Raw genomic sequence first — 24771 nt, forward strand, 5'->3', positions numbered from 1 at the left:
GTTGGCAAGAATGGTTGCTCAATATACATTTTCAGATTTTATTAAATGTATCATCGGGAAAATTGGGTTTTTATTCTAGAATAAAATATAAGTAAAGGATTAATAAAATAAAAGATTTATACAAACATAAGAAGAAGGAATGTGCAATAACAAATATAATACAGTCAAATAAAATATCAATACCTCTTTACTGCACTATGGGGAAAAAGTGTTCACCCTAAAAGCTGAGCTGGAAGCACTTGACAATGTGTAACGGCTGGAAAGGAAACATCTGATTTTGCAAAAGTAGTTAAACCGAAAACGCTTTCAGTTTCAAAGGTTGATAAAGAACGTTATTTTTAACAGCATGGTACGTTATGCCTTACGTCAAATATATGTATAGGATTTGTAATGTGTGTCGGAACAAGCAGTGAGTACACACACACTGAGCATTTTAGTTCTAGTGCCTATAATTCATATCTGAATATAACAACCCAATAAATACTACATGGGAAACGGAAACACTGAAGATATGCGCGTCGGCAAAAATCCCTCTGCAAGTGACGCCCTCATCATGAAATTAAAGGTTGAATTGATGGTTTTCTGAGGTCAGAGTGATTAATATACAGTGGGGCAAAAAAGTATTTAGTCAGCCACCAATTGTGCAAGTTCTCCCACTTAAAAAGATGAGAGAGGCCTGTAATTTTCATCCTAGGTACACCTCAACTATGAGAGACAGAATTGGGGGAAAGAATCCAGGAAATCACATTGTAGGATTTGTAATGAATGAATTGGTAAATTCCTCGGTAAAATAAGTATTTGGTCACCTACAAACAAACAAGATTTCTGGCTCTCACAGACCTGTAACTTCTTCTTTAAGAGCCTCCTCTATCCTCCACTTGTTAACTGTATTAATGGCACCTGTTTGAACTCGTTATCAGTATAAAAGACACCTGTCCTCCACAACCTCAAACAGTCACACTCCAAACTCCACTATGGCCAAGACCAAAGAGCTGTCAAAGGACACCAGAAACCAAATTGTAGACCTGCACCAGGCTGGGAAGACTGAATCTGCAATAGGTAAGCAGCTTGGTGTGAAGAAATCAACTGTGGGAGCAATTATTAGAAAATGGAAGACATACAAGACCACTGATAATCTCCCTCGATCTGGGGCTCCACGCAAGATCTCACCCCGTGGGGTCAAAATGATTACAAGAACGGTGAGCAAAAATCCCAGAACCACACGGGGGGACCTAGTCAATGACCTGCAGAGAGCTGCGACCAAAGTAACAAAGGCTACCATCAGTAACACACTACGCCGCCAGGGACTCAAATCCTGCAGTGCCAGACGTGTCCCCCTGCTTAAGCCAGTACATGTCCAGGCCCGTCTGAAGTTTGCTCGAGAGCATTTAGATGATCCAGAAGAGGATTGGGAGAATGTCATATGGTCAGATGAAACCAAAATAGAACTTTTTGGTAAAAACTCAACTAGACGTGTTTGGAGGAGAAAGAATGCTGAGTTGCATCCAAAGAACACCATACCTACTGTGAAACATGGGGGTGGAAACATCATGCTTTGGGGCTGTTTTTCTGCAAAGGGACCAGGACGACTGATCCGTGTAAAGGAAAGAATGAATGGGGCCATGTATCGTGAGATTTTGAGTGACAACCTCCTTCCATCAGCAAGGGCATTGAAGATGAAACGTGGCTGGGTCTTTCAGCATGACAATGATCCCAAACACACCGCCCGGGCAACGAAGGAGTGGCTTCGTAAGAAGCATTTCAAGGGTATATAACAAAGTATTGGGATGAACTTTTGTTATTGACCAAATACTTATTTTCCACCATAATTTGCAAATAAATTCTTTAAAAATCAGACAATGTGATTTTCTGGATTTCTTTTTCTTCTCATTTTGTCTCGCATAGTTGAGGTATACCTAGGATGAAAATTACAGGCCTCTCATCTTTTTAAGTGGGAGAACTTGCACAATTGGTGGCTGACTAAATACTTTTTTGCCCCACTGTATCTTATAGCTACTGCCTGACTCACTGCTGCGTTTTCCCTCCGAGTCTGAGAGAGGAACACACGTTGTCAGGGATAATTAAGCTCTGTGTTTTGTTATAAAGCCGGCACTCGGGAAGCTGCTCTCCGATGACTTTGATATGGAGGACACTTTTTTGCTGCAGAGTTCTCATGTCCCCTTGTGGGCTCGTCCTGTCCTCGCTCAGAGAGACACAAAATAACCTTAATGAGTGAAGTGTGAGGGGTTTTCCAACTGACGTGTCAAAGCACAGAAGTCATAGTGGACTAATTAGGGGCAGTCCTAGTTGAGATCACATAATACGGCATCCCCTCTCACACACACAAGCATGTAGATACATACATCATCTTGAATTCCAATTGAACTTTTGAAAGCAGAATGAGACCTTTAAACTCGCCTCCTCCCACCGCTCTCAGGTCCTCATGCTGTTGCCGAACATCCTGAATGAGAAGGGTCTTTACGGTCGCCTGGCTCTGCTGCAGATGGAGTCTCTGGCCTCGCTGACCTCTGACCTCTCCAGGCTGTTGGACCAGGCGGACAAACACGCCCCATCCACAGATACCCGAGCGCTGCCTCAGCTCGCCCTGGACCGGCTGGCTCAGGCTCTGCAGGTGTCCATGGCCAACGGGGCGCTGCTCTGCTCCAGAGGTGAGAGAGGGGAGAGAAGGGGTAGAAGCATAGAGGACATTCATAACATATACATTACACTTGTCATAGTTGGCCTCAAAGGCAAAAAAAGCTTCATTATTGGGCCTCATTTGTCATGAACTTGACAAATATTAAAACTCAGCTGAGTGTACATTACATAATGTTTAGTGGATGCTTTTATCCAAAGTTGTTAAGTACCTTCACAAAGGACACTTCTACATGGTGCAGGGGCTGGGGTCAAACTGCTGACCCTCTGATTGGTAGATGCTTATTGACCCCCTGCAGCACAGTGGCCTCATCTCTCTGTCCTGTATTTTCTAGACCCTCCAGACAAACGCGGGCAAAAATCCTTGGTTATGCGATTAAACATGCAGGGTTTTTATGTGATTTTATGCGGTGAAATTGCGGGAAGTTGCGAAATATGCGGAAATATGCTAAATATGCGGGAAAAAATAATTAAAAAAAATTAAAATATTGGGCTGTCTTATTTATTCTCTCTCACACACAACGTGCCACTAACTTTAAACCCCTTTACTATTCAATTAAACACATTCAATGTTTATTTATTGTAAAAGCAATTGGGCTATTTTAATCTCACACACACAAATCCCCCCCCCCCCACACAAACACACTTCTCCGCCTCATTCTGTTTTCATTTACTTGTTCGTTATCTGACCAGCTTCAATCTTGTAGGCTACTCACTTCGTTTCTTGTAGCCCTCGAAAGGGTTTTGGAGGTTGATGCCTCGGTGAACGTGAGTTGTTTGGCTTTCTTGTCCGCAGCAACAGAAAGCATTTTCGAATATTTGAATGAATCAAAGTGGGTCGTCACCGTCGATTTTCTCTTATGCTCCAACACACAGTTGCACGGGGTGCAGAATAGTTTCCCCCAACTTTTTGCCCGGTCTTTAGTAGAAATGTTCGTCGGTAAATGAGATGGATTAGATTTTTTCATCTTGGTGTATTCTCTATCGTGTGAGCTCCACACGTTCACTCTATACAGTGTTGTTTACATTTTGTGATGTGCGAGCTGATGACGTCACGTCAAGACGAGTTCACTTTTTTTTTTCTCAACTTTGTGTGGAAAAATGCGGGGATTATTCGGCCTTTTGATAAATATGCGGCCTTTTAAAAAATCTGCACCATTTTGCTGATTATGCAGTAAATTCTGCGATCGCAGAATCGCGTTTTTCTGGAGGGTCTAATTTTCTATACAAAGCACACATACAGCAACAAACACTTTTACATGTCTTTATTTATTTGTTATGCTATTATCACACTCAATCAAGCTGGTATCGACATTTCTTTATCTTTGATGTATCCAGGAATGTTCTTGGGATACATTGTGTTTTTATAAAGACCTCAGATTCCATCCGTGTGAGGTGTCATAAAACAAATAGGCCCTTTTACAGAACTAGTTGAAGCTACAAAGATCATGCTATGTTTGCATTATCTGCATAAACCCTTCTATCTGTTTCCTAGCTATTGCATTTTCACATTTCATGAACATGATTATTAGGCTAATGATTTAGCTGTGTGGAAAGCTACAGATTTGAATTGATGAATGAAAAAGTAACTAACAGGTTTGATCCGTCGTCATATGGATTGTCTCATCTTGCTTATTCCATGCTGCCTTCTCTGCAGAGGACCTGAGAGCCATCTGTTCCCGCCTGCCACACAACAAGTAAGAACCATCCTCTGTCTTAAGCCCATTGGACCTAAGATCTTGTCCATGGTCGCCTGGTTTCATCTCGATCTAGAGAGAAGTGGCTCGGGTTACAATAGAATGTATTCCTTAATTGAAATGGCGATAGCTGCAAAACTCCAACAGCCGACGTCTTTCGGGTTTGACCACCATTTTAACACATCTGTACCCCACCTAATCTTTTTTCTTTCAAAAATAGCCATCGAATATTTTTGCAGTTTAGAACAAGATCCAACACAGTGAGGTAGATCCCTGATGAGATTTTAGATTTGATCATAAGTGAGACCAAGTCATTTTTTGCAAGTCACAAGTTAGTCTCACATGTTTGTGCTTTAGTCCCAAGTCAAGACTGGCAAGTGCCAAGACGTTAGTTTTGAGTTTCAAGTCTTAAACAAATAACATTGTGTCTCCACCTGCTCATTTTTGTTGACCACCATTTTGTATGCAAACTAAGTTGATTTTGCTTGAGTTTTTCCAACTGATTATCAGTCAAATGAATTATTCATGGTGGTCTCCAGTAACCTGATTGATTGTTGTCATATTTGTTGAAATGAAGTGAGGAATTAGGTGAACTGTCGTCAAATCTCCCAACGAAATCAATAAAACGATCCCCAGCTTTCACATCTGTGCTTAAAATGCAGAGGTTTGGACTTGAGTCACAAAACACACATTTTATGACCCAATAATAAATAGTATTATCAATAGTCGATACAGGAAATGATGGGGAATGACTCATTTCATGTCACACTCTTTAATCTTTAGGCTTGGGGGAAGGTAGCAAAAAGCTCAAGTCAGAAACCACGGGAGTTGAGGTACAAGTGGACTTGCAAGTATTTTTAGATTTTGTGTAGTAGCGTCTTTAGAAAACAACTAGTCGTTAAATCGTTGACGACTAATTGTTGTTTTTATGGAGGCCCTTTGTATTGTGGATGTTTCTCAATCATTGTTTTTTGTTTTGTACCTAAAAATGACTTACTCAATTAAATTCAAGTCACTTTATAATACGTAAAATAGTACACTTATACCATATAAGACCGTAACAGATTTAAATTGTACTATTATTTATATATATTTTCTTCCATACAAACATTTACTCACTTTTTGTCCTTGTTTTCCCCCCAGTTTGCTCCAGTTGGTGTTGTCCGGCCCCGTGATGTACTACAACAACATACACTCTCCTGCAATGGCCTTCAGCCCGCACTCAGCGCATTCCCCCATCGCCTCACACCCCACACACCCCCCACACACCCCTTTACCCACACACCCACCTCTACCCACACACCCCTCCTCTCACCCTCAGTACCCGGCTCAGCCTTTCATGACGGGAATGTCTTTCCCCTTCAGACCCAGCCACTAACGCAGATGATGTGTTTGCAATGTGAAGGTGTGTGTTAATGTGTGTGTGGACGGGAAGTGTTTTTGTCAGTTGAATGATGTGTGTGAGTGATTTATTACGATAAGAGTGATTTATAACGATATAAACAGGCAGAGTTGCTTTTGCTAAAAGTCTGTGGGGCTAACGTTGTCTAATAAATATTTTTTTTACCTAACTGATGATGTTGTTCCTTCAACCACTTGGTGTCACTGCTGTCTCCAAATACAGCACACCAGCTTTCAGAATGGGTTATTGAGGGCATAATTTGAATCTTTGAAAAATACAAGATGGCATGGAGAGGATTTTGTCTAAAGGTTGATTATGCTTTATGCAAATCTTATGTTTTTCTTTTTTAAACCTTAAATGGTTTCTGTGTCCCTGGGGAAACGGTCATTTGACAAGCTGTGTCCATGTATAACATACGTGTAATATTGTGTAAATTGGGTGTAATAACAGTAGTAACGTAGGTGTAATACATGTACAATAATGGTGTAATAGGGGTCTAATAACGGAGTAATATGGTTGTAAAAATAAGTTGATGATAATCAATGAATTTTCCTAAATATTTGCATGTGATTTCTCATTTAGGAGTTGGTTTTTGAATGTAATTTATTTCAGAAACACTTTTTGTTATATTCCATGGAATGCTCTTAACATCCCGATAGCAATGAATACATAAAGTGCTTTGACAGTAAATACATAAAAAATATTCATCCTTGGAAGCCGTAGCGCTGCAAAAAGCACGACCAATCTCATCTGAGACGGCCCGGCTAAAATAACTGGATGGCCTACTTGCCTGTCAGCCTTCCACCTGTGCACAAACCGCAAAAACTTATCTCGTGCCCTCATTGTTTATGTGCACGTTCATGTGTGTTAGAGGAGGGGCTCTGTAAGGAAGTGGCAGATTTTTTCCGGCTTTGTATTTTCAAATTCTAGCGCACTCGAGCTGGTTTCTCCAAAATGACCTACCCCACCTTTTAATGTGGAAAAATATATAACATAACATATATTTCTCCACATTAAGAACACAATACATATTTTGTGCTTGCTAAGAATAATTTGAATTAATGCTTTGTATTACCTCTAAAAGATAGGAATACTATATCTGTATAACACGCAAAACGTTTGAAAATAATCAGAAGCCACACGACTCCTGCCTTTTTCATTGAAAAAAAAAAGTATAAAGGGCGGATGCAAAGTTATAAAAGTTACAATTATCTACCGGTAGGCTATACTGTTCACTTCTGCCCTAACTATAACGTGGGTCATTACGTTGCCAAATATGTCAGTCTTCTGGAGCCAGCCCTGTGTGCATCAGCTCAGCGCTGCCATTAGACAGATAGCTTATCATCCATCTGCAGCCCCCCCAGGACCCCAGCTGCTCTCATCCAGGAGGAGAGTTGCATCATCCCACCCCTCTTTACCTTACTTCCTCATAATATACTTTTGTGTGTGTTCTGCCTCCGCTGAGAAGGAAACAAAGAGAGATTTATTTTGTTACTTTTAATTTCAAGATTAAAGTCTAAAGTAAACATTTTAAAGATCAAATGTTCTGTATGAGCTAAGTTTGATTTGATGAAAATTAATCCTTAACATTTCGAGTTTATTCTTGACTATTCATTATATTCCAACATTTTTTGTTTATTTTCTAAATTATTTTCAATTTATTTCTGCGATTTTAGAGTTTGTTCAATACATTAAAAAAAACCTTATTTATCAGTTTTTCACAACAGCACAAATGGTTGAGCATTGAAGTTGTAAACCCCCAATCCCACCCTTCCCCCCTCCATGAAGCGTTCCCAAATGTACATATAGCAAATACCAATTAAATTGATATTTTATTAGGTACATATATTTATATATACATAAATTGGTCCTCTTATCAGGGTGTCCGCGGGGTCTTAAAAAGTATTAAAAGTTGATAAATACATTTAGCGAAAATGAAGGCTATTAAAAAGTATTAAAACGTATTAAACGGCATTTTCCAAGGTATTAAGAAGGTTCACAGCAACGACAACAAGAAACACCCTTTAATTTACTGAAACGACATGTCGGGAAACCCCCCAAGGCGGCCCCATGCATAGCTCACCGTAAAATGCTGCTTATTATTTTAAGTTTCGTTGCCTTGCTCCGCTCTGTGTGTGTGTGGTGGGGGGGGGGGGGGACTAAACGACTACGGTAACGGGTCCCAAGGTGGGTAGACCGGCATACGCAACGCTCTGGAGGTCCAACGGCTCCGTGTGTAAGCCCTATCATTTTCTGATAACGATGAAATAGCCCGCCTCCCTCTCCCCACGTCTCCTGCTGCTGCCGGGCAGTCAGAAGAGGGGGAGGAAAAAAGAGGCAGGCACCGTTTATTAAATATTATTATATTATTATACAGAGAACAGAGTCGTTATCAATTTGTTTTAAAGCTCAATAAATAACAAAGAAGACCTCTGATCGGCAATTTTCTAATTTTGTACGGAAGATTTAAATTTTAACGGACATGTTGACCGGCGGAACATTTCTTTTACGGAAACTCTGCCGCACGGTCCCCTCGTCCCTTGGAAGAGGCGGAGATGTGGGTGTCTTTCATCTGCTGGTGGACTACCTGAGAGATGGCGCTGCCTGAGAGATACAGCAGGAGAACACGCCGTCCACCGCAGAGAATAAACAGAAGGGCAACCATGAAAACCATGCTCCGGGGTCTTCTTCGCTGCTTTTGGTGTATTTCGGGCGGCAGCAGCGCCACTTACAGGCCTGACATATGTACTACATCGTTTCGAGCATTTCCAGCGGTCTAGTGTGAACGGACACGTTAATGAATCGAATGCATGTGAACGGGAGCCTTTTTTGCGCTTGCGTATGCGTTTTACCGTATGCGTCTTCTTGGGGCCGGGGTCTAAGCCAAACTATATCCGGTCACAGAGATCTGCTATTTTAAAGTAAAGTCAACATATATAGACCCTAATATAGTCTATATTAAGAACGAGAAAAGTCTTAACATATATATCCTTTTTTGTAAACATATGACAAATGTGTGAGGGTGATGACGTCAGAGCATCGTCCTATGTGCCAGGGCTTAGCCCCGGACAGCCCCAGCCCAATTTAACCCCTGGGTATTTGAGAGGGAGCTCCTATATGGCATTACCCCACTGAAGCTCACCAAAGTTTAATATATTTCATAGTTCAAAGTTTTGTCAATTGTTTTGTTTATTGGTCAAATACTGGTTTCTAATGTTTTCTGAGGAGTTTGACTGGAATGAAAGAGCACAGAGTCTACAGAAGCAAAAAAGCAGCATACTGCATTAAACCTGACCCTCACAGAGAGGTTGGAGTTCATGTGGAGAGGAGGCTTCAGTAGTCTGTCTGCACTCTGTTTAGTTTTGCTATCTTACAATCAATATAGTAAATGTGAGGTAAAGTGTGTCGCCAATGTAACCGGTTAGAACTCAAAGTTGCGATGAGGTCTTAAAATGTATGGAAAGGGTCTTAAAAAAGGTCTTAAAAGGTATTAAATTTGACTTCAGGATTCCTGCATATACAATAGGAGTGTACATTAATGTAGGAAACTTCCAAAATATTTTTTTACTTAATCCCAACGATTTCTTATTTATTCTCCAAGTGTTTTTTTTTTTACTTTCCAATTTTTTGGGAGTTTGTTCTAAAGGATATTGAACATTATTATCAACATTTCAAACTTATTCTCGAAACTAAAATAAACAAAATCTTCTTCCTCAATTTGTTGCCCATTTTCCAGACCCTGATACTCTTCTGTACCTTTGTGTGCTCAGTATCGTTGCCATAATTAGAAATCACTACTTCCCTATTTATTTAGCAACGTCTTACAATTGTGCAACTGTTTTCTCTTTAACCCTCCTGCTGTCGTTGGGTCAAATCTGACCAATTTACTACTTTCATCAATCATAACTTTTTTGTTTTACATTCGATTGCATTAAGGCTTTATGATATCCTTCACAGTAGACGTTTGAACATGTACAATTGCTGATCACCACTTTCATTGAATTTTGGATGATTTAGTCAACTTTGTAACACCCATGGTGTTCCCGGTCCCTTAGAGAAAAGGAATTAGTAGCCATCCAGATCAGAAAACACACACGCACACACACACGCACACACACACACATATATATATATATATATATACATCTACACATACTCTAGATGTGTTCGCTCTTATGTGCCATCCCCCCATGTGAATCACACCTGGCACACACAAACACACACAGAACAAATTGACACATTTCCCGCTCTTATAGGCCCATCACCCCCACATGGATCACACCTGGCACACACAATACATGTTCAGTGTCTATTCTTTGTGTATTAACTGCAGTTTTTCATGTATACCAGTAGTCTGATACAATATGTACAGTTTGAAAGGGTGTTAAATGAAATTTGGTGATTATTAATGTTTTTTGTGTTAATGTAATAGCAGTTTAAACAGGACCGGTCAAATTTGACCGCAAACACCAAAGTAAGGGGGGAAAACGAAGACAGTAGGAGGGTTAAGACTTCCTGGAACAACTGTGCCAAGAATCCTGCTACTTGTTGCAGCACCTTGGCTTCCAGCTTTCGCCTCACATTGTCTCTCACACGTGTGCAGTTGGGTTCCGTTAGAGGCAGATTGTTCTGTTCTCATAATGCAGATTGCACTGTCAGTGCAGGGCTCAGTAGGGCTCATGGGTGGGACGTTGATAAGGACATCTGTTTCTGAGAAAGTGATGCATTACTGTTCGGCTGTTGGAAGGCGACAACAGATAATATTAGAGTGAAAAAGGCGCGATCGAGAGAGTGAGTGAGTTAATTCTGAAAGGGTGTAGGAAGTTTGTTTCTTACAGGAACTGTGTAGGTGGACCCAGACTTGATGGGGCTTACAAATGATGTAAGACAAAATAAAATCTTAAGACAGTAAATAAATGCATCATATCTTATTGATATAGCCTTATATCACAAATTACACCTTTTTTTCAGTGTGCTTTAAAATGTGTACACCATACAACCGTACATCACGTTGTGGAAAAGCAAAAAACACAATTAACTGTGAACAAATATTATCTATAATGGTCATTTTCAGGTTAATATCATAATAAAGACTTACAGGCTAGGAGAATATAAGGAAAAGAAAAAGTAAAAGGGAACGTGTATGCCTCTAGTTTATGCCCAAGGCAAGCCTGAGCCAGCCCTTATTTATTGGCATATTAGCTATATCAGGGGTGCCACCACTTTTTTGGCTGGTGAGCTACTTTTGAAATGACCAGCCCCCCGAGGTCTACCATCCAAAAATAAAATCCCAAATTGCAAGGGTTGCTGAATAACATGTTTTATTTATACATGGGATAACTACAATAGGGCTGCAACAAACGACTAATTTGATAATCGATTAATCTATCGATTAATGAAACGATTAATCGACTATTCGGACTATTACTGTATGCCTTGCACAATTTCTCAAACACTCTTATTTAATCAACTTTTAGATTTAGCTTGAGGTTGTTTTAGGCATGTGGAAACTAACAATGAAGACAATAAAGATGAATACTTGATACAAAAATACATATATTATTCAATTAACTTAAGAAATTGTGAACAAAATTAACATTGCTTTTTATATAAATTAAATAAATAATGTTTCACATCAAAAGAAACAACAATGTTTTAACAAATCGTATTAAATAATGTGATGACAGAATTGTAAACAGAATAGCTGAAACTTTAACTAAATAAATAACTCTTTGTATAATTGAGTTAACTCTGTGTGTTGCTGCTAGCATACATAACACCTGACGTGGAAACGTTACTCGTGGATGGGGCTACAGAGCTACTAGAAAGACAGTCGAACCCGGCGCATTCCTCCGTCTGAATGTGGTGCACTTTTGCTAAATGTTTAGACAAATTGCTCGTGTTACCGCCCTTACATTCTAAACTCTTATTGCACTCTTGGCAACGAGCATTGTCCACCTCAAGACGGGTAACATTTAACCACACCTTGGAGCGCTTCTCTCCGCTATCCCCGCCGTGTGTTGCTGCATGGAGCAGCCGCGTGTGTGTAAACTGCCCCGCCCCCTCGCACACAGACAGCGGAGAGAGATCTCGTCTGGATTTGTCGTGTTTATCGTGTTATTAACTCCTGAATTAAGTGGCAGGGAGGCCAAGGGAGGAGGGATCATGTTTATTTGAACGGAGCTGGATTTTTTTTTAAATGAATGACTCGCGATCTACCAGCATGGCCCCCGCGGTCGATCGGTCGACCGCAGTCGACGTACTGGGCACCTCTGAGCTATATGATCTAATTTTCCACCTAATGTAAAGATGTTACGATCATATGTGGCTCTCATGGTGGCATCAAACAATGCCCCATTCAGTCTGGAAACTCAGCCTACATTAGAACATTGCTTTGCCAGAGTACCACCACAGCACCAAGCATGCTGGCTTTGTCTGAGTTTCAGAAGTTTAGTTTGGTTCCACTTCCTGCTTGCAGGTGTGTGATGTGGTTGCAAATAGTGTGCAGTTGCAGAATCTTGGTCAAATCCTTACCCAAGGCCAAACACCAAGTCTGAGTCTCTACAAACTCAGTTTTCTAAGCTAATCATTACCAGATGGGTGAACCTGTAGTTAAAGCCCCTCAGAACTTAACCGTGTCAGTTTGGACTACAAACTCTAAAACAAATTTTTGCGTGAGATAACCAAAAGCAGAAATAGAGTTAATAACAGTATATCACTTTTTTCATAAATGCTTCCCCCTCCATGTTGTTATTATGCATGACTCAATCACAGGTGTTCACTGTTTAACACTCTCTCTCTGTCATATATAACAGAACAGAGGGTTAGTGTGATGCTCTTCAAACCAGGTAGTCAGCAGTTGGATCCCACCCTCTCCAGTCAACATGTCAAGGTGTCCTTACTTAACCCCAAATTGCTCAGTACCCATGTCGACGGTATTAAGTTTATGTTCGTCGCTTTCGATAAAACGTTAGCTTAATACCATGTAATGTGATCGATTGAAATATGAGGAGACATCAAAACCTTCGTTGGAGGAAGACAAAGAAAGGACATAAATCTCCTTCACCTGGCTTTGTTCTGTCAGTGAATGTGGATATAGGCATAAGGTATCATTACCAGCTTCTTCTGTCCCATACTCAACCAGGACTCTTGATCTATGAAAGACATTAAATCCAGCTTGGGATAATGTGAGACCAACATTGTTTGATTTTCTCAAAGAAAGGATCACTGCTTCTGAGTTTACATCCTGCAAAGTCTGCTCTCATTATTGACTTTAGTGTTTATTGTTTTTTGAAGAGTTCTTTATTATGGGATTTAGAAGCATTGAGGGAAACGGACTTAATTTCTCGCACAGGTCCGACGTCTTCAGAGAAAATGAAGGATTCTCTGAGATCAGTGTCTGTTTTACTAGCAGCAGGACAGTTTTCACATAAAATAATTGTATTTCATTTACCAAAGTATATCTGATGGTCCATGAAGTGTGTTTGATAAGCAATGCTGAGAGGTTGATACATGCTAATGTGCTAACAGTGACAAGCTAACATCAAGGAGAAGTACCATGCCACTAACAGCCCTAAATATTGATTTAACTTCAAATCAAATGGGGGTTATGTGAGTTTCTAGCAACAGCCCCTCAAAATGTCTGCACTCATTTCTACCATGAAGATGTTAAGCGGGTAATATTTGCTAAGTATACTGGCCGTTTCTCAATGTCGAGTATACCTGCTGCAGAGCCACTATTTCAAGTATACTATGTCATCGAGTGGCGTTGAATGCTGGGCATTTAACCCAACCATGGATGTATAATAAGAACTAGATACAGCGTGGGAGCATAGCGTGGGAGGCGGGGTCTCGTTCTTTCCTATGAGAGCTGCTCATTGGCGCTGTCACTCTATGCTGTCACTACCATGGATGAATTGGACAACTCTGTACGGCAACCCAAGTAGGACATTTTACACATACTGAATACATATTTACTGTGAATGTATGCAAAAATGTATGGCATATAGCTGTCTAACAGAAGTTAAATCCATTTCTGACTTATTCTGACAATGTACTTAACCCCAAATAAAAGAACCCAATAAAAAGAGTTGTTAAATAATAGTGAAGTCACGTTGTAATAACAATAACTAATCTCTCTCTCGTTTTCTTTTTGTGCTTTTGCTTGGGTTGCCCAGCGCTGGGGTTGCCATACAGAGTTGTCCAATATGGCGGACCATCTCGCACATGCGCACTGCAGATAGGGCAGGGCGGCAGATCGGACAAAATGGCCCAACTTTTGAGAGAGTGTTACCTGTACGTAAGTACCATAGCAAATGCCATAGTAAGGATGGATGAAAGGCCAACTTTGAAAAATCTTTCTTCTCTTTTTTCAATGCCATGCGATCTACCCACACTATCCTTACGATTGACGTATTGGGCAACGCTGATTTAAACAGTCCTTCGGCGCCACTCGATGACGTAGTATACTTGAAATAGTGGCTCTGCAGCAGGTTTACTCGACATTGAGAAACGGCCACTGCCTTGGTTTATCCTGAAAGCTAATTGTTTAGTGCTCTTTTTAAAATAGCACTAAACACAGATTTCCAATGAGACTAATTGTAAACCTTTTGAATCCATGGAAAATTAAAAAATCAGTGTAGAAATATTCAAGTAAATTCCTGCATTCAAGTAAAAGTATACACATATTGGCATCAAAATGCACTTCAAATACCTAAAGTGAAGGTACTCATTCTGTTCATTGGCCCATTACAGAAAAATACATATTATTTATTGAATTTTCCTAATTGATGCATCAATGTGGATCATTTCAATGTTATTGTTTTTTCGTATTTCTATTTTGAATCTTCAGATTAGGCTGTCAAATAAATGTAGTACAGTGAAAAGTAGAATATTAAAAGTGAAGTGGCAGGCAACTGAACTACTCAAGAAAAGTACCTCGAAACTTAATTACAGTTCTTTATTTAATGTACTAAGTAAATGTCGAACATAATCTAATGCATTCCACTTGAACTGTTCTGCCTTAAAGAGCCTGTGACACGAGTTTCCCCCATCATCCAAACCCATCAATTTGAGTAAATATTGTCCCCTTGAAAACCGTTACTGAATTGATTTTGGATATTTGTACTTTGATAACTGAGGTTACCTACTGTAACCCCAGCTTCTATGAGTAAATGGCGCAGCCCTCTAAGGCTATCGCTATTGGGTAATCCCCCTGCGCCCCCGCGCAGCACTGAAACACTTGTAGTCCACGCCCACCCGCAAGGTGGGCCCCACCCTTGGGCCTCCTTCCGGTATAAATAGGAAGGTGGCCCGGCAATCTGCTCCTATACAACATAACTTTTCTTCAGCTATTCGTAGAGCCAGTGGGGCCCCGTACTTAGAGGGCTGCGCCATTTACTCATAGAAGCTGGGGTTACAGTAGGTAACCTCAGTTCTATTTCGTATATGGCTTCGCCCTCTAAGGCTATCGCTATTGGGTTAAGGGCAAAGCATGATGTAGTCTGCGCCCCACTGGGTCCGCCCGGCACTAGAATCACAGACATACCTGCTCAATAACACACCCCTGCTTGAAATGCGATGCGTAATGGCTCATCACCGTACCTGGAACATAGCAAACCATGCCTATCTTCCCGACGGGGTGAAGGCTGGGAACAATACATACCGGCCGCTGTGAGAAAGTAGAGACGAAAGTCCCACCTCGTCCTGCGATCGTAGTGGGGGAACAGCAGCTCTCTGCGTGCAGACAGGCAGGAGAGCGCACAGCTGGATCCCTGACGTCACTCACTCTGACCAGGCACTCCGTACAAAGTGTGTTAGAGGAAAAAGGAACATCCCTCCAATAAGAGGGGAAATGGGCCGCTCTCCGCGTGCCAAAAGGCAGGAGAGAGGCGCACAGCTGGCTCCCTGACGTCACTCACCCCGACAGGACACCCAGTACAGGGTGTGTCAGAGAGGAATGGGAGACATCCCTCAAATCAAAATGAATAAATGAACAGGGGGAAGACCAAGATGCAGCCGTGCAAATATCTTCCACTGACATTCCTCCGTGCAAAGCTGTGGAGGAGGAAATTCCTCTGGTGGAGTGCGCCTTGATGTTCTCCGGGGGCTCCACCCCAGAGGAGACATATACATGTGACACAGCCTCACACAGCCAGTGTGACAGCCGTTGTGCAGACAGAGGTTGACCGATCGAGCTCTCTCTATAGTGCACGAACAGGCGCTGAGAACGGCGCCAGGCCGCCGTGCGCGCCACATAGCAGGACAGCGCGCGCACCGGACAGAGGAGATTTAGAAAAATAGCGGGGGTAAAAACCGCGCAAGACACTGTTCCTGGGATGACAGGAGTGTTTCTTGTATCCCATGGAACTGCTGGGGGGAGAGGCTTCTCTGTGAAGTGCCGTAATGGTCTTCATGGTGACGAGCCACGCCATCGCCGCCGCTGCCCGTGAGGCAAAAGGGCTGCGAGGGAGTTTCCACACGCTGCCTTTCACTCCGTCTCTCCTCATGAGGCGCGTACACGCCCAGGGGATGAGAGGTGTGTGCATGCTGTCCACACGAGGCGTTATAACGGTGCTCGTGGTTATTATGACCGTGTGTAGGAGGCATATCTGGGACAGAGGAATGCCGCGAGTTCTGCAGTTTATAAACCAATAGGTTAAAACAGCAGGCTTCTGCAGCGAATGAACCACCTCTGGAGTGTCCCCCTGTTGGAAGAGACTCAGGGGGATCATCACGTGACCAGCTGACGCCAACGCCGAGCAGCTGCGTCACGGAGAGGGCTGTGTGGGTTGTGACACGCCGGAGGAGAGCTGTCAGTTCTTCCCCTCGCTGCTGCGAGAGTCGCGCTCTCATGCTGGCTGAGTTTAACTCCACTCCCAGATAAACGATTGTCTGAGAGAGAGGGAAGAGGACAGCTCTTCTTCCAATTTATTATGAAACCCAGGCTTTGACAGATGCGATACGAGATGTACCGTCTGTCAAGCGACTTCCTCCCTGGGGCGAGCCAGCAAATAGCAGGTCGTCCAGAGGAAAACCACACTCTCATCCCTCCTCTGTGTAGTGGCTCCAGCCTTCTCTACACAAATGCGAGGAGCCAGGAAATATCCGAACGGCAGACGATTGTCTGGTCTGATATTCCCTGAATGGAAAACGCAGGAATTTCCTGTGTTTCGGGATGATGGGTACGTGGAAGTATGCATCCTTCAGGTGGAAGTGAACCAGTCGTCCTGGTGAAAACATTCCAGCACCTGTTTGATCGTCAGCATGTGGAATACTGACAGATCCAGGATGTCTCATTCCCCCAGTCTTTTTCGGGATTAGAAAAATAACGGGAGTGAAAACCCCTGATTTTCCTCCCTTTGAGGAACCCTGGAAATATCCTCTTTCAACAGGAGTTCCAGCAGCTCGGATTGGAGCGCAAGACATAGCTTCTGGGAGGACAGGAGTGTTTCCTGTATCCCATTGAACTGTGGGGGTGGGGGAGAGGCGAACTGCAGGACGTATCCTCTGCTGATCAGCCTGCTCATCCATCTGTCCATCAGACACACGCGCTGCCCCTCTGAGAAACTCTGCTGTCTACTTAATCAACAGATTAGTGGCAGCCGGCTTAATTAGCGAGCTCTGCAGGTTATTAACCGATAGGTGAAAACCAGCAGGCTTCTTGCAGCGAGACCTGGCGCCGTGGCGCTGCGGGCGCTACCGCTGGGGGCACTCAGCCTGGAATACTGCTCATTCCCCCGTTCTGGCTTCTCTGTGATGCCATTGCCCTCGCCGCCACTGTGAGGCGAAAGGGCTGCGAGGAAGCCTCCACACGCTGCGTTTCACTCCGACTCTCATCATGAGGCGCGTACACGCTCAGGGGATGGATGGAGGTGTGTGCAGTGCTGCCCACATGAGGCGTTATAACGGCGCTCATGGGTTTATTAAGGCCGTGTGTACGAGGCGTATTTCGGACAGAGGAATGCCGCAAGCTCTGCAGGTTATTAACTGAGGTTAAAACGGGCAGGCTTCTGCAGCGAGCCCTGCTGGTAATCAACAGATTAGTGGCAGCCGGCTTAATTAGCGAGCTCTGCAGTTAATTAACCGATAGGTTAAAACTAGCAGGCTTCTGTAGCGAGCCCTGGCGCCGTGGCGCTGCGGGCGCTTCCGCTGGGGACACTCAGCCTGGAATACTGCTCATTCCCCCGTTCTGGCTTCTCTTTGATGTGCTGTAATGGTCGTCATGGTGACGAGCCACGCCATTGCCCTCGCCGCCAATGTCCGTGAGGCGAAAGGGCTGCGAGGAAACCTCCACATGCTGCGTTTCACTCCGGCTGTCATCATGAGGCGTGTACACGCTCAGGGGATGAGTGGAGGTGTGTGCAGTGCTGTCCCCATGAGGCGTTATACCGGCGCTCATGGGTTATTATGACCGTATGTAGGAGGCGTATCTCGGACAGGGGAATGCCGCGAGCTCTGCAGGTTTATTAACCGATAGGTTAAAACCAGCAGGCTTCTGCAGGGAGCCCTGCTGTCTACTTAATCAACAGATTAGTGGCAGCCGGCTTAATTACCGGCTCCGCTTCCTCGGAGGCTCTCGCGGAGCAGACCAGGATCGGGGGAGCTTCACTCCCCTTTGACTCGCCGCCGGGAAACCCTGTCTCTGGGGTGGCGGGGGAGCGGAGACGTGGGACGGAGCCCCTGCAGCCGCCGGGGCGGTTGCTGTGGGCGTCTCTCCGCTTGCGGCCTCCTGTGGCCGGCGTGGACGCCGCGACTGCTGCGGGCGTTGGTGCCGCTGTGGCAGATCAGCCGACTGGAGCCAGCTGTACATGCTGGCGAATGCCGTACACCTGTTCCGCGGCCGTCTTCATGAACTGGGGCCCGAACAGCCCGTCCGGGCTGATTGGATTGTCCAGTAGCACTTTTCTGGCCATCTCCGTAACAGAAGCCGCCGCGCTGTGGTGACGGAGAGGGGGAAAGCATGTTCGGCCGCCAAGCTGGCACCCTGCTCCGACTCTGTCTCCCCCGCCCGGGGGAGAGGAGGGAGGGGAGAACCGAACGGTGAACCGTGGAGGGAGGCGGGGCATTGCCTTCGCCGCCGCTGCCCGTGAGGCGAAAGGGCTGCGAGGAAACCTCCACACGCTGCGTTTCACTCCGGCTGTCATCATGAGGCGTGTACACGCTCAGGGGATGAGTGGAGGTGTGTGCAGTGCTGTCCACATGAGGCGTTATACCGGCGCTCATGGGTTATGACCGTGTGTAGGAGGCTATCTCGGACAGAGGAATGCCGCAGGCTCTGCAGGTTTATTAACCGATAGGTTAAAACCAGCAGGCTTCTGCAGGGAGCCCTGCTGCCTACTTAATCAACGGATTAGTGGCAGCCGGCTTAATTACCGGCTCCGCTTCCTCGGAGGCTCTCGCAGAGCCGACCAGGAGCGGGGGAGCCTCACTCCCATTTGACTCGCCGCCGGGAGACCCTGTCTCCAGGGTGGCGGGGGAGCGGAGAGGTGGGACGGAGCATGCCGTCCACCTGTTCCGCGGCCGTCTTCATGAACTGGGGTCCGAACAGCCCGTCCGGGCTGATTGGAGCATCCAGTAGCACTTTTCTGGCCGTCTCCATAAAGGACGCCGCCGCGCTGTGGTGACGGAGAGGGGGAAAGCATGTTCGGCCGCCAAGCTGGCACCCTGCTCCGACTCTGTCTCCCCCGTCCGGGGGAGAGGAGGGAGGGGAGAACCGAACGGTGAACCGTGGAGGGAGGCGGGGCAGGAGTTGCTTCGGACTCCTGCCCGGCACTCTGCCCCAGGGACACGAGGCCCCGTCAGCGGGCTCGTAAGCCTGGACGGGCCAATCGTCCTCCTCGGCCACAGCAGCAAGAGTGTCCGCTCTCCGCTTCCTGTCGCCCGAGGGGAGACGAGCGCAGTGCATGCTACCTGCTGGTTTAGAGCCGCGTGCGCGTGCTTTGACCCCCGGCAGGATTCGCATACTGCTTTTATCTCTGCAGGTCATAACTCATTATGAACCCAGAGCCACATGAGGGACAACCACGGACGCAGTTGTTGCTCATGATGATTCTCAATTGCTGTGCTTCAGTACCGGACAGAGGAGATTTAGAAAAATAGCGGGGGTAAAAACCGCGCAAGACACTGTTCCTGGGATGACAGGAGTGTTTCTTGTATCCCATGGAACTGCTGGGGGGAGAGGCTTCTCTGTGAAGTGCCGTAATGGTCTTCATGGTGACGAGCCACGCCATCGCCGCCGCTGCCCGTGAGGCAAAAGGGCTGCGAGGGAGTTTCCACACGCTGCCTTTCACTCCGTCTCTCCTCATGAGGCGCGTACACGCCCAGGGGATGAGAGGTGTGTGCATGCTGTCCACACGAGGCGTTATAACGGTGCTCGTGGTTATTATGACCGTGTGTAGGAGGCATATCTGGGACAGAGGAATGCCGCGAGTTCTGCAGTTTATAAACCAATAGGTTAAAACAGCAGGCTTCTGCAGCGAATGAACCACCTCTGGAGTGTCCCCCTGTTGGAAGAGACTCAGGGGGATCATCACGTGACCAGCTGACGCCAACGCCGAGCAGCTGCGTCACGGAGAGGGCTGTGTGGGTTGTGACACGCCGGAGGAGAGCTGTCAGTTCTTCCCCTCGCTGCTGCGAGAGTCGCGCTCTCATGCTGGCTGAGTTTAACTCCACTCCCAGATAAACGATTGTCTGAGAGAGAGGGAAGAGGACAGCTCTTCTTCCAATTTATTATGAAACCCAGGCTTTGACAGATGCGATACGAGATGTACCGTCTGTCAAGCGACTTCCTCCCTGGGGCGAGCCAGCAAATAGCAGGTCGTCCAGAGGAAAACCACACTCTCATCCCTCCTCTGTGTAGTGGCTCCAGCCTTCTCTACACAAATGCGAGGAGCCAGGAAATATCCGAACGGCAGACGATTGTCTGGTCTGATATTCCCTGAATGGAAAACGCAGGAATTTCCTGTGTTTCGGGATGATGGGTACGTGGAAGTATGCATCCTTCAGGTGGAAGTGAACCAGTCGTCCTGGTGAAAACATTCCAGCACCTGTTTGATCGTCAGCATGTGGAATACTGACAGATCCAGGATGTCTCATTCCCCCAGTCTTTTTCGGGATTAGAAAAATAACGGGAGTGAAAACCCCTGATTTTCCTCCCTTTGAGGAACCCTGGAAATATCCTCTTTCAACAGGAGTTCCAGCAGCTCGGATTGGAGCGCAAGACATAGCTTCTGGGAGGACAGGAGTGTTTCCTGTATCCCATTGAACTGTGGGGGTGGGGGAGAGGCGAACTGCAGGACGTATCCTCTGCTGATCAGCCTGCTCATCCATCTGTCCATCAGACACACGCGCTGCCCCTCTGAGAAACTCTGCTGTCTACTTAATCAACAGATTAGTGGCAGCCGGCTTAATTAGCGAGCTCTGCAGGTTATTAACCGATAGGTGAAAACCAGCAGGCTTCTTGCAGCGAGACCTGGCGCCGTGGCGCTGCGGGCGCTACCGCTGGGGGCACTCAGCCTGGAATACTGCTCATTCCCCCGTTCTGGCTTCTCTGTGATGCCATTGCCCTCGCCGCCACTGTGAGGCGAAAGGGCTGCGAGGAAGCCTCCACACGCTGCGTTTCACTCCGACTCTCATCATGAGGCGCGTACACGCTCAGGGGATGGATGGAGGTGTGTGCAGTGCTGCCCACATGAGGCGTTATAACGGCGCTCATGGGTTTATTAAGGCCGTGTGTACGAGGCGTATTTCGGACAGAGGAATGCCGCAAGCTCTGCAGGTTATTAACTGAGGTTAAAACGGGCAGGCTTCTGCAGCGAGCCCTGCTGGTAATCAACAGATTAGTGGCAGCCGGCTTAATTAGCGAGCTCTGCAGTTAATTAACCGATAGGTTAAAACTAGCAGGCTTCTGTAGCGAGCCCTGGCGCCGTGGCGCTGCGGGCGCTTCCGCTGGGGACACTCAGCCTGGAATACTGCTCATTCCCCCGTTCTGGCTTCTCTTTGATGTGCTGTAATGGTCGTCATGGTGACGAGCCACGCCATTGCCCTCGCCGCCAATGTCCGTGAGGCGAAAGGGCTGCGAGGAAACCTCCACATGCTGTGTTTCACTCCGGCTGTCATCATGAGGCGTGTACACGCTCAGGGGATGAGTGGAGGTGTGTGCAGTGCTGTCCCCATGAGGCGTTATACCGGCGCTCATGGGTTATTATGACCGTATGTAGGAGGCGTATCTCGGACAGGGGAATGCCGCGAGCTCTGCAGGTTTATTAACCGATAGGTTAAAACCAGCAGGCTTCTGCAGGGAGCCCTGCTGTCTACTTAATCAACAGATTAGTGGCAGCCGGCTTAATTACCGGCTCCGCTTCCTCGGAGGCTCTCGCGGAGCAGACCAGGATCGGGGGAGCTTCACTCCCCTTTGACTCGCCGCCGGGAAACCCTGTCTCTGGGGTGGCGGGGGAGCGGAGACGTGGGACGGAGCCCCTGCAGCCGCCGGGGCGGTTGCTGTGGGCGTCTCTCCGCTTGCGGCCTCCTGTGGCCGGCGTGGACGCCGCGACTGCTGCGGGCGTTGGTGCCGCTGTGGCAGATCAGCCGACTGGAGCCAGCTGTACATGCTGGCGAATGCCGTACACCTGTTCCGCGGCCGTCTTCATGAACTGGGGCCCGAACAGCCCGTCCGGGCTGATTGGATTGTCCAGTAGCACTTTTCTGGCCATCTCCGTAACAGAAGCCGCCGCGCTGTGGTGACGGAGAGGGGGAAAGCATGTTCGGCCGCCAAGCTGGCACCCTGCTCCGACTCTGTCTCCCCCGCCCGGGGGAGAGGAGGGAGGGGAGAACCGAACGGTGAACCGTGGAGGGAGGCGGGGCATTGCCTTCGCCGCCGCTGCCCGTGAGGCGAAAGGGCTGCGAGGAAACCTCCACACGCTGCGTTTCACTCCGGCTGTCATCATGAGGCGTGTACACGCTCAGGGGATGAGTGGAGGTGTGTGCAGTGCTGTCCACATGAGGCGTTATACCGGCGCTCATGGGTTATGACCGTGTGTAGGAGGCTATCTCGGACAGAGGAATGCCGCAGGCTCTGCAGGTTTATTAACCGATAGGTTAAAACCAGCAGGCTTCTGCAGGGAGCCCTGCTGCCTACTTAATCATCGGATTAGTGGCAGCCGGCTTAATTACCGGCTCCGCTTCCTCGGAGGCTCTCGCGGAGCCGACCAGGAGCGGGGGAGCCTCACTCCCATTTGACTCGCCGCCGGGAGACCCTGTCTCCAGGGTGGCGGGGGAGCGGAGAGGTGGGACGGAGCATGCCGTCCACCTGTTCCGCGGCCGTCTTCATGAACTGGGGTCCGAACAGCCCGTCCGGGCTGATTGGAGCATCCAGTAGCACTTTTCTGGCCGTCTCCATAACAGACGCCGCCGCGCTGTGGTGACGGAGAGGGGGAAAGCATGTTCGGCCGCCAAGCTGGCACCCTGCTCCGACTCTGTCTCCCCCTTCCGGGGGAGAGGAGGGAGGGGAGAACCGAACGGTGAACCGTGGAGGGAGGCGGGGCAGGAGTTGCTTCGGACTCCTGCCCGGCACTCTGCCCCAGGGACACGAGGCCCCGTCAGCGGGCTCGTAAGCCTGGACGGGCCAATCTTCCTCCTCGGCCACAGCAGCAAGAGTGTCCGCTCTCCGCTTCCTGTCGCCCGAGGGGAGACGAGCGCAGTGCATGCTACCTGCTGGTTTAGAGCCGCGTGCGCGTGCTTTGACCCCCGGCAGGATTCGCATACTGCTTTTATCTCTGCAGGTCATAACTCATTATGAACCCAGAGCCACATGAGGGACAACCACGGACGCAGTTGTTGCTCATGATGATTCTCAATTGCTGTGCTTCAGTAACTGTGCTGGTTTGCTGAAAAAAAGAGGGAGCAGATTGCCGGGCCACCTTCCTATTTATACCGGAAGGAGGCCCGAGGGTGGGGCCCACCTTGCGGGTGGGCGTGGACTACAAGTGTTTCAGTGCTGCGCGGGGGCGCAGGGGGATTACCCAATAGCGATAGCCAGCGCCGTATAGATAGAAGAGTTACGACAGCGGAAGTCCAAAAACGGTTATCGTCACGTGGTTCATGCAGACGAGAATCGTTCCCCGGAAGTTCATGGCGGGCAATGTGAATGCATTGATAACAGGAGATAGAACTTCGACTTTTGGTAATTATTAGTGAATAAAGGTTTTGATTTGCAATATTTATACAACAAATCGATATGTGTATGTATTTACATCAATATGTTTTAAAAAATAAAATAGAATTTGCTAATATTAAGTGATAATATTAGGATTAGTGTGAACAACTAGTTTACATGTTAGGCTAACAGTGCCTTGGTTAAAGAGCCTGTTGCTGTTTATTTATAGCTTTGAATTCTTTCAAACCAATATTATCTTCTTAAACTTGTATAGTAGTCAGGAGCATCACTTTCTAATGTTTATTGATATATTTAGAGGGAGGGGATCTAAAGGAATGCTTCAAAATTCAGATTAGATTAATTTCTACCATTTTCTTAAATTCATGGTAGTTTCAGTAATCCCATGGTAATTGAGGACACAAGTTATCTAAATGACTAATGTCATCTTTATGGCTTTCAGAAAGGACAGGAGACCGACAGGTGACTATCAAAGGACTAGCAGCAGCAGCAGCAGCAGCAGCAGCAGCATGATGATGATGATGATGTTAAATGTGTTGTTTTAGGACCATCCATTGCAAATACATGGAATTCAATAAACATTGAATAGCATATCATGCAGTTTGTCTGTGCCTTTTCCTCCGTGTTGTCCTGGTTTGCTGTGCTGCCTCCTAGTCGCCACCATGGTTTGCTGTGCTGCCTGGGGATGCTCAAATCGCTCTGAGAAAGGAGTACGAATGTACGGCTTCCCCACTGACACAGAGCGGAGGAAAAAATGGCTGGCACAAGTCAGCAGGAGCAATTTCATGACCAAGAGCAAAAAAATATGTGAGGTTAGGTTATTGTATACAAACACTGCATTTGCA

General features: G+C 46.4%; 1 protein-coding gene and 1 long non-coding RNA gene across 4 annotated transcripts in view; one reads left to right on the plus strand and one right to left on the minus strand.

Moving 5' to 3' along the window:
* LOC307018917 (post-GPI attachment to proteins factor 6-like) overlaps nt 1-24556 on the plus strand; it is a 55304-nt gene extending 30748 nt beyond the window's left edge. Inside the window, exons 18-20 of one of the 3 annotated variants that reach the window (XM_079649416.1) lie at nt 2438-2669; nt 4252-4352; nt 5496-5923. In XM_079649416.1, the coding sequence (XP_079505542.1) occupies nt 2438-2669; nt 4252-4352; nt 5496-5768 (606 nt within the window). In that variant the 3' untranslated portion in view covers nt 5769-5923. Of the gene's footprint in view, nt 1-2437; nt 2670-4251; nt 4353-5495; nt 5924-24368 lie in introns of those variants that run through there. The other 2 variants (XM_079649417.1, XM_079649418.1) reach the window with 2 other exon arrangements.
* LOC307018920 lies at nt 2522-5610 on the minus strand. Its single transcript, XR_013802544.1, has 3 exons — nt 5472-5610; nt 4250-4424; nt 2522-2658 (listed from the first exon to the last, which is right to left on the minus strand). It is a non-coding gene; the product is annotated as an uncharacterized lncRNA (long non-coding RNA).
* Nucleotides 24557-24771: the final 215 nt, after the last annotated feature.

Source organism: Notothenia rossii, assembly GCF_949606895.1.
Source record: "Notothenia rossii genome assembly, chromosome: 9".
Classification (NCBI taxonomy): domain Eukaryota; kingdom Metazoa; phylum Chordata; class Actinopteri; order Perciformes; family Nototheniidae; genus Notothenia; species Notothenia rossii.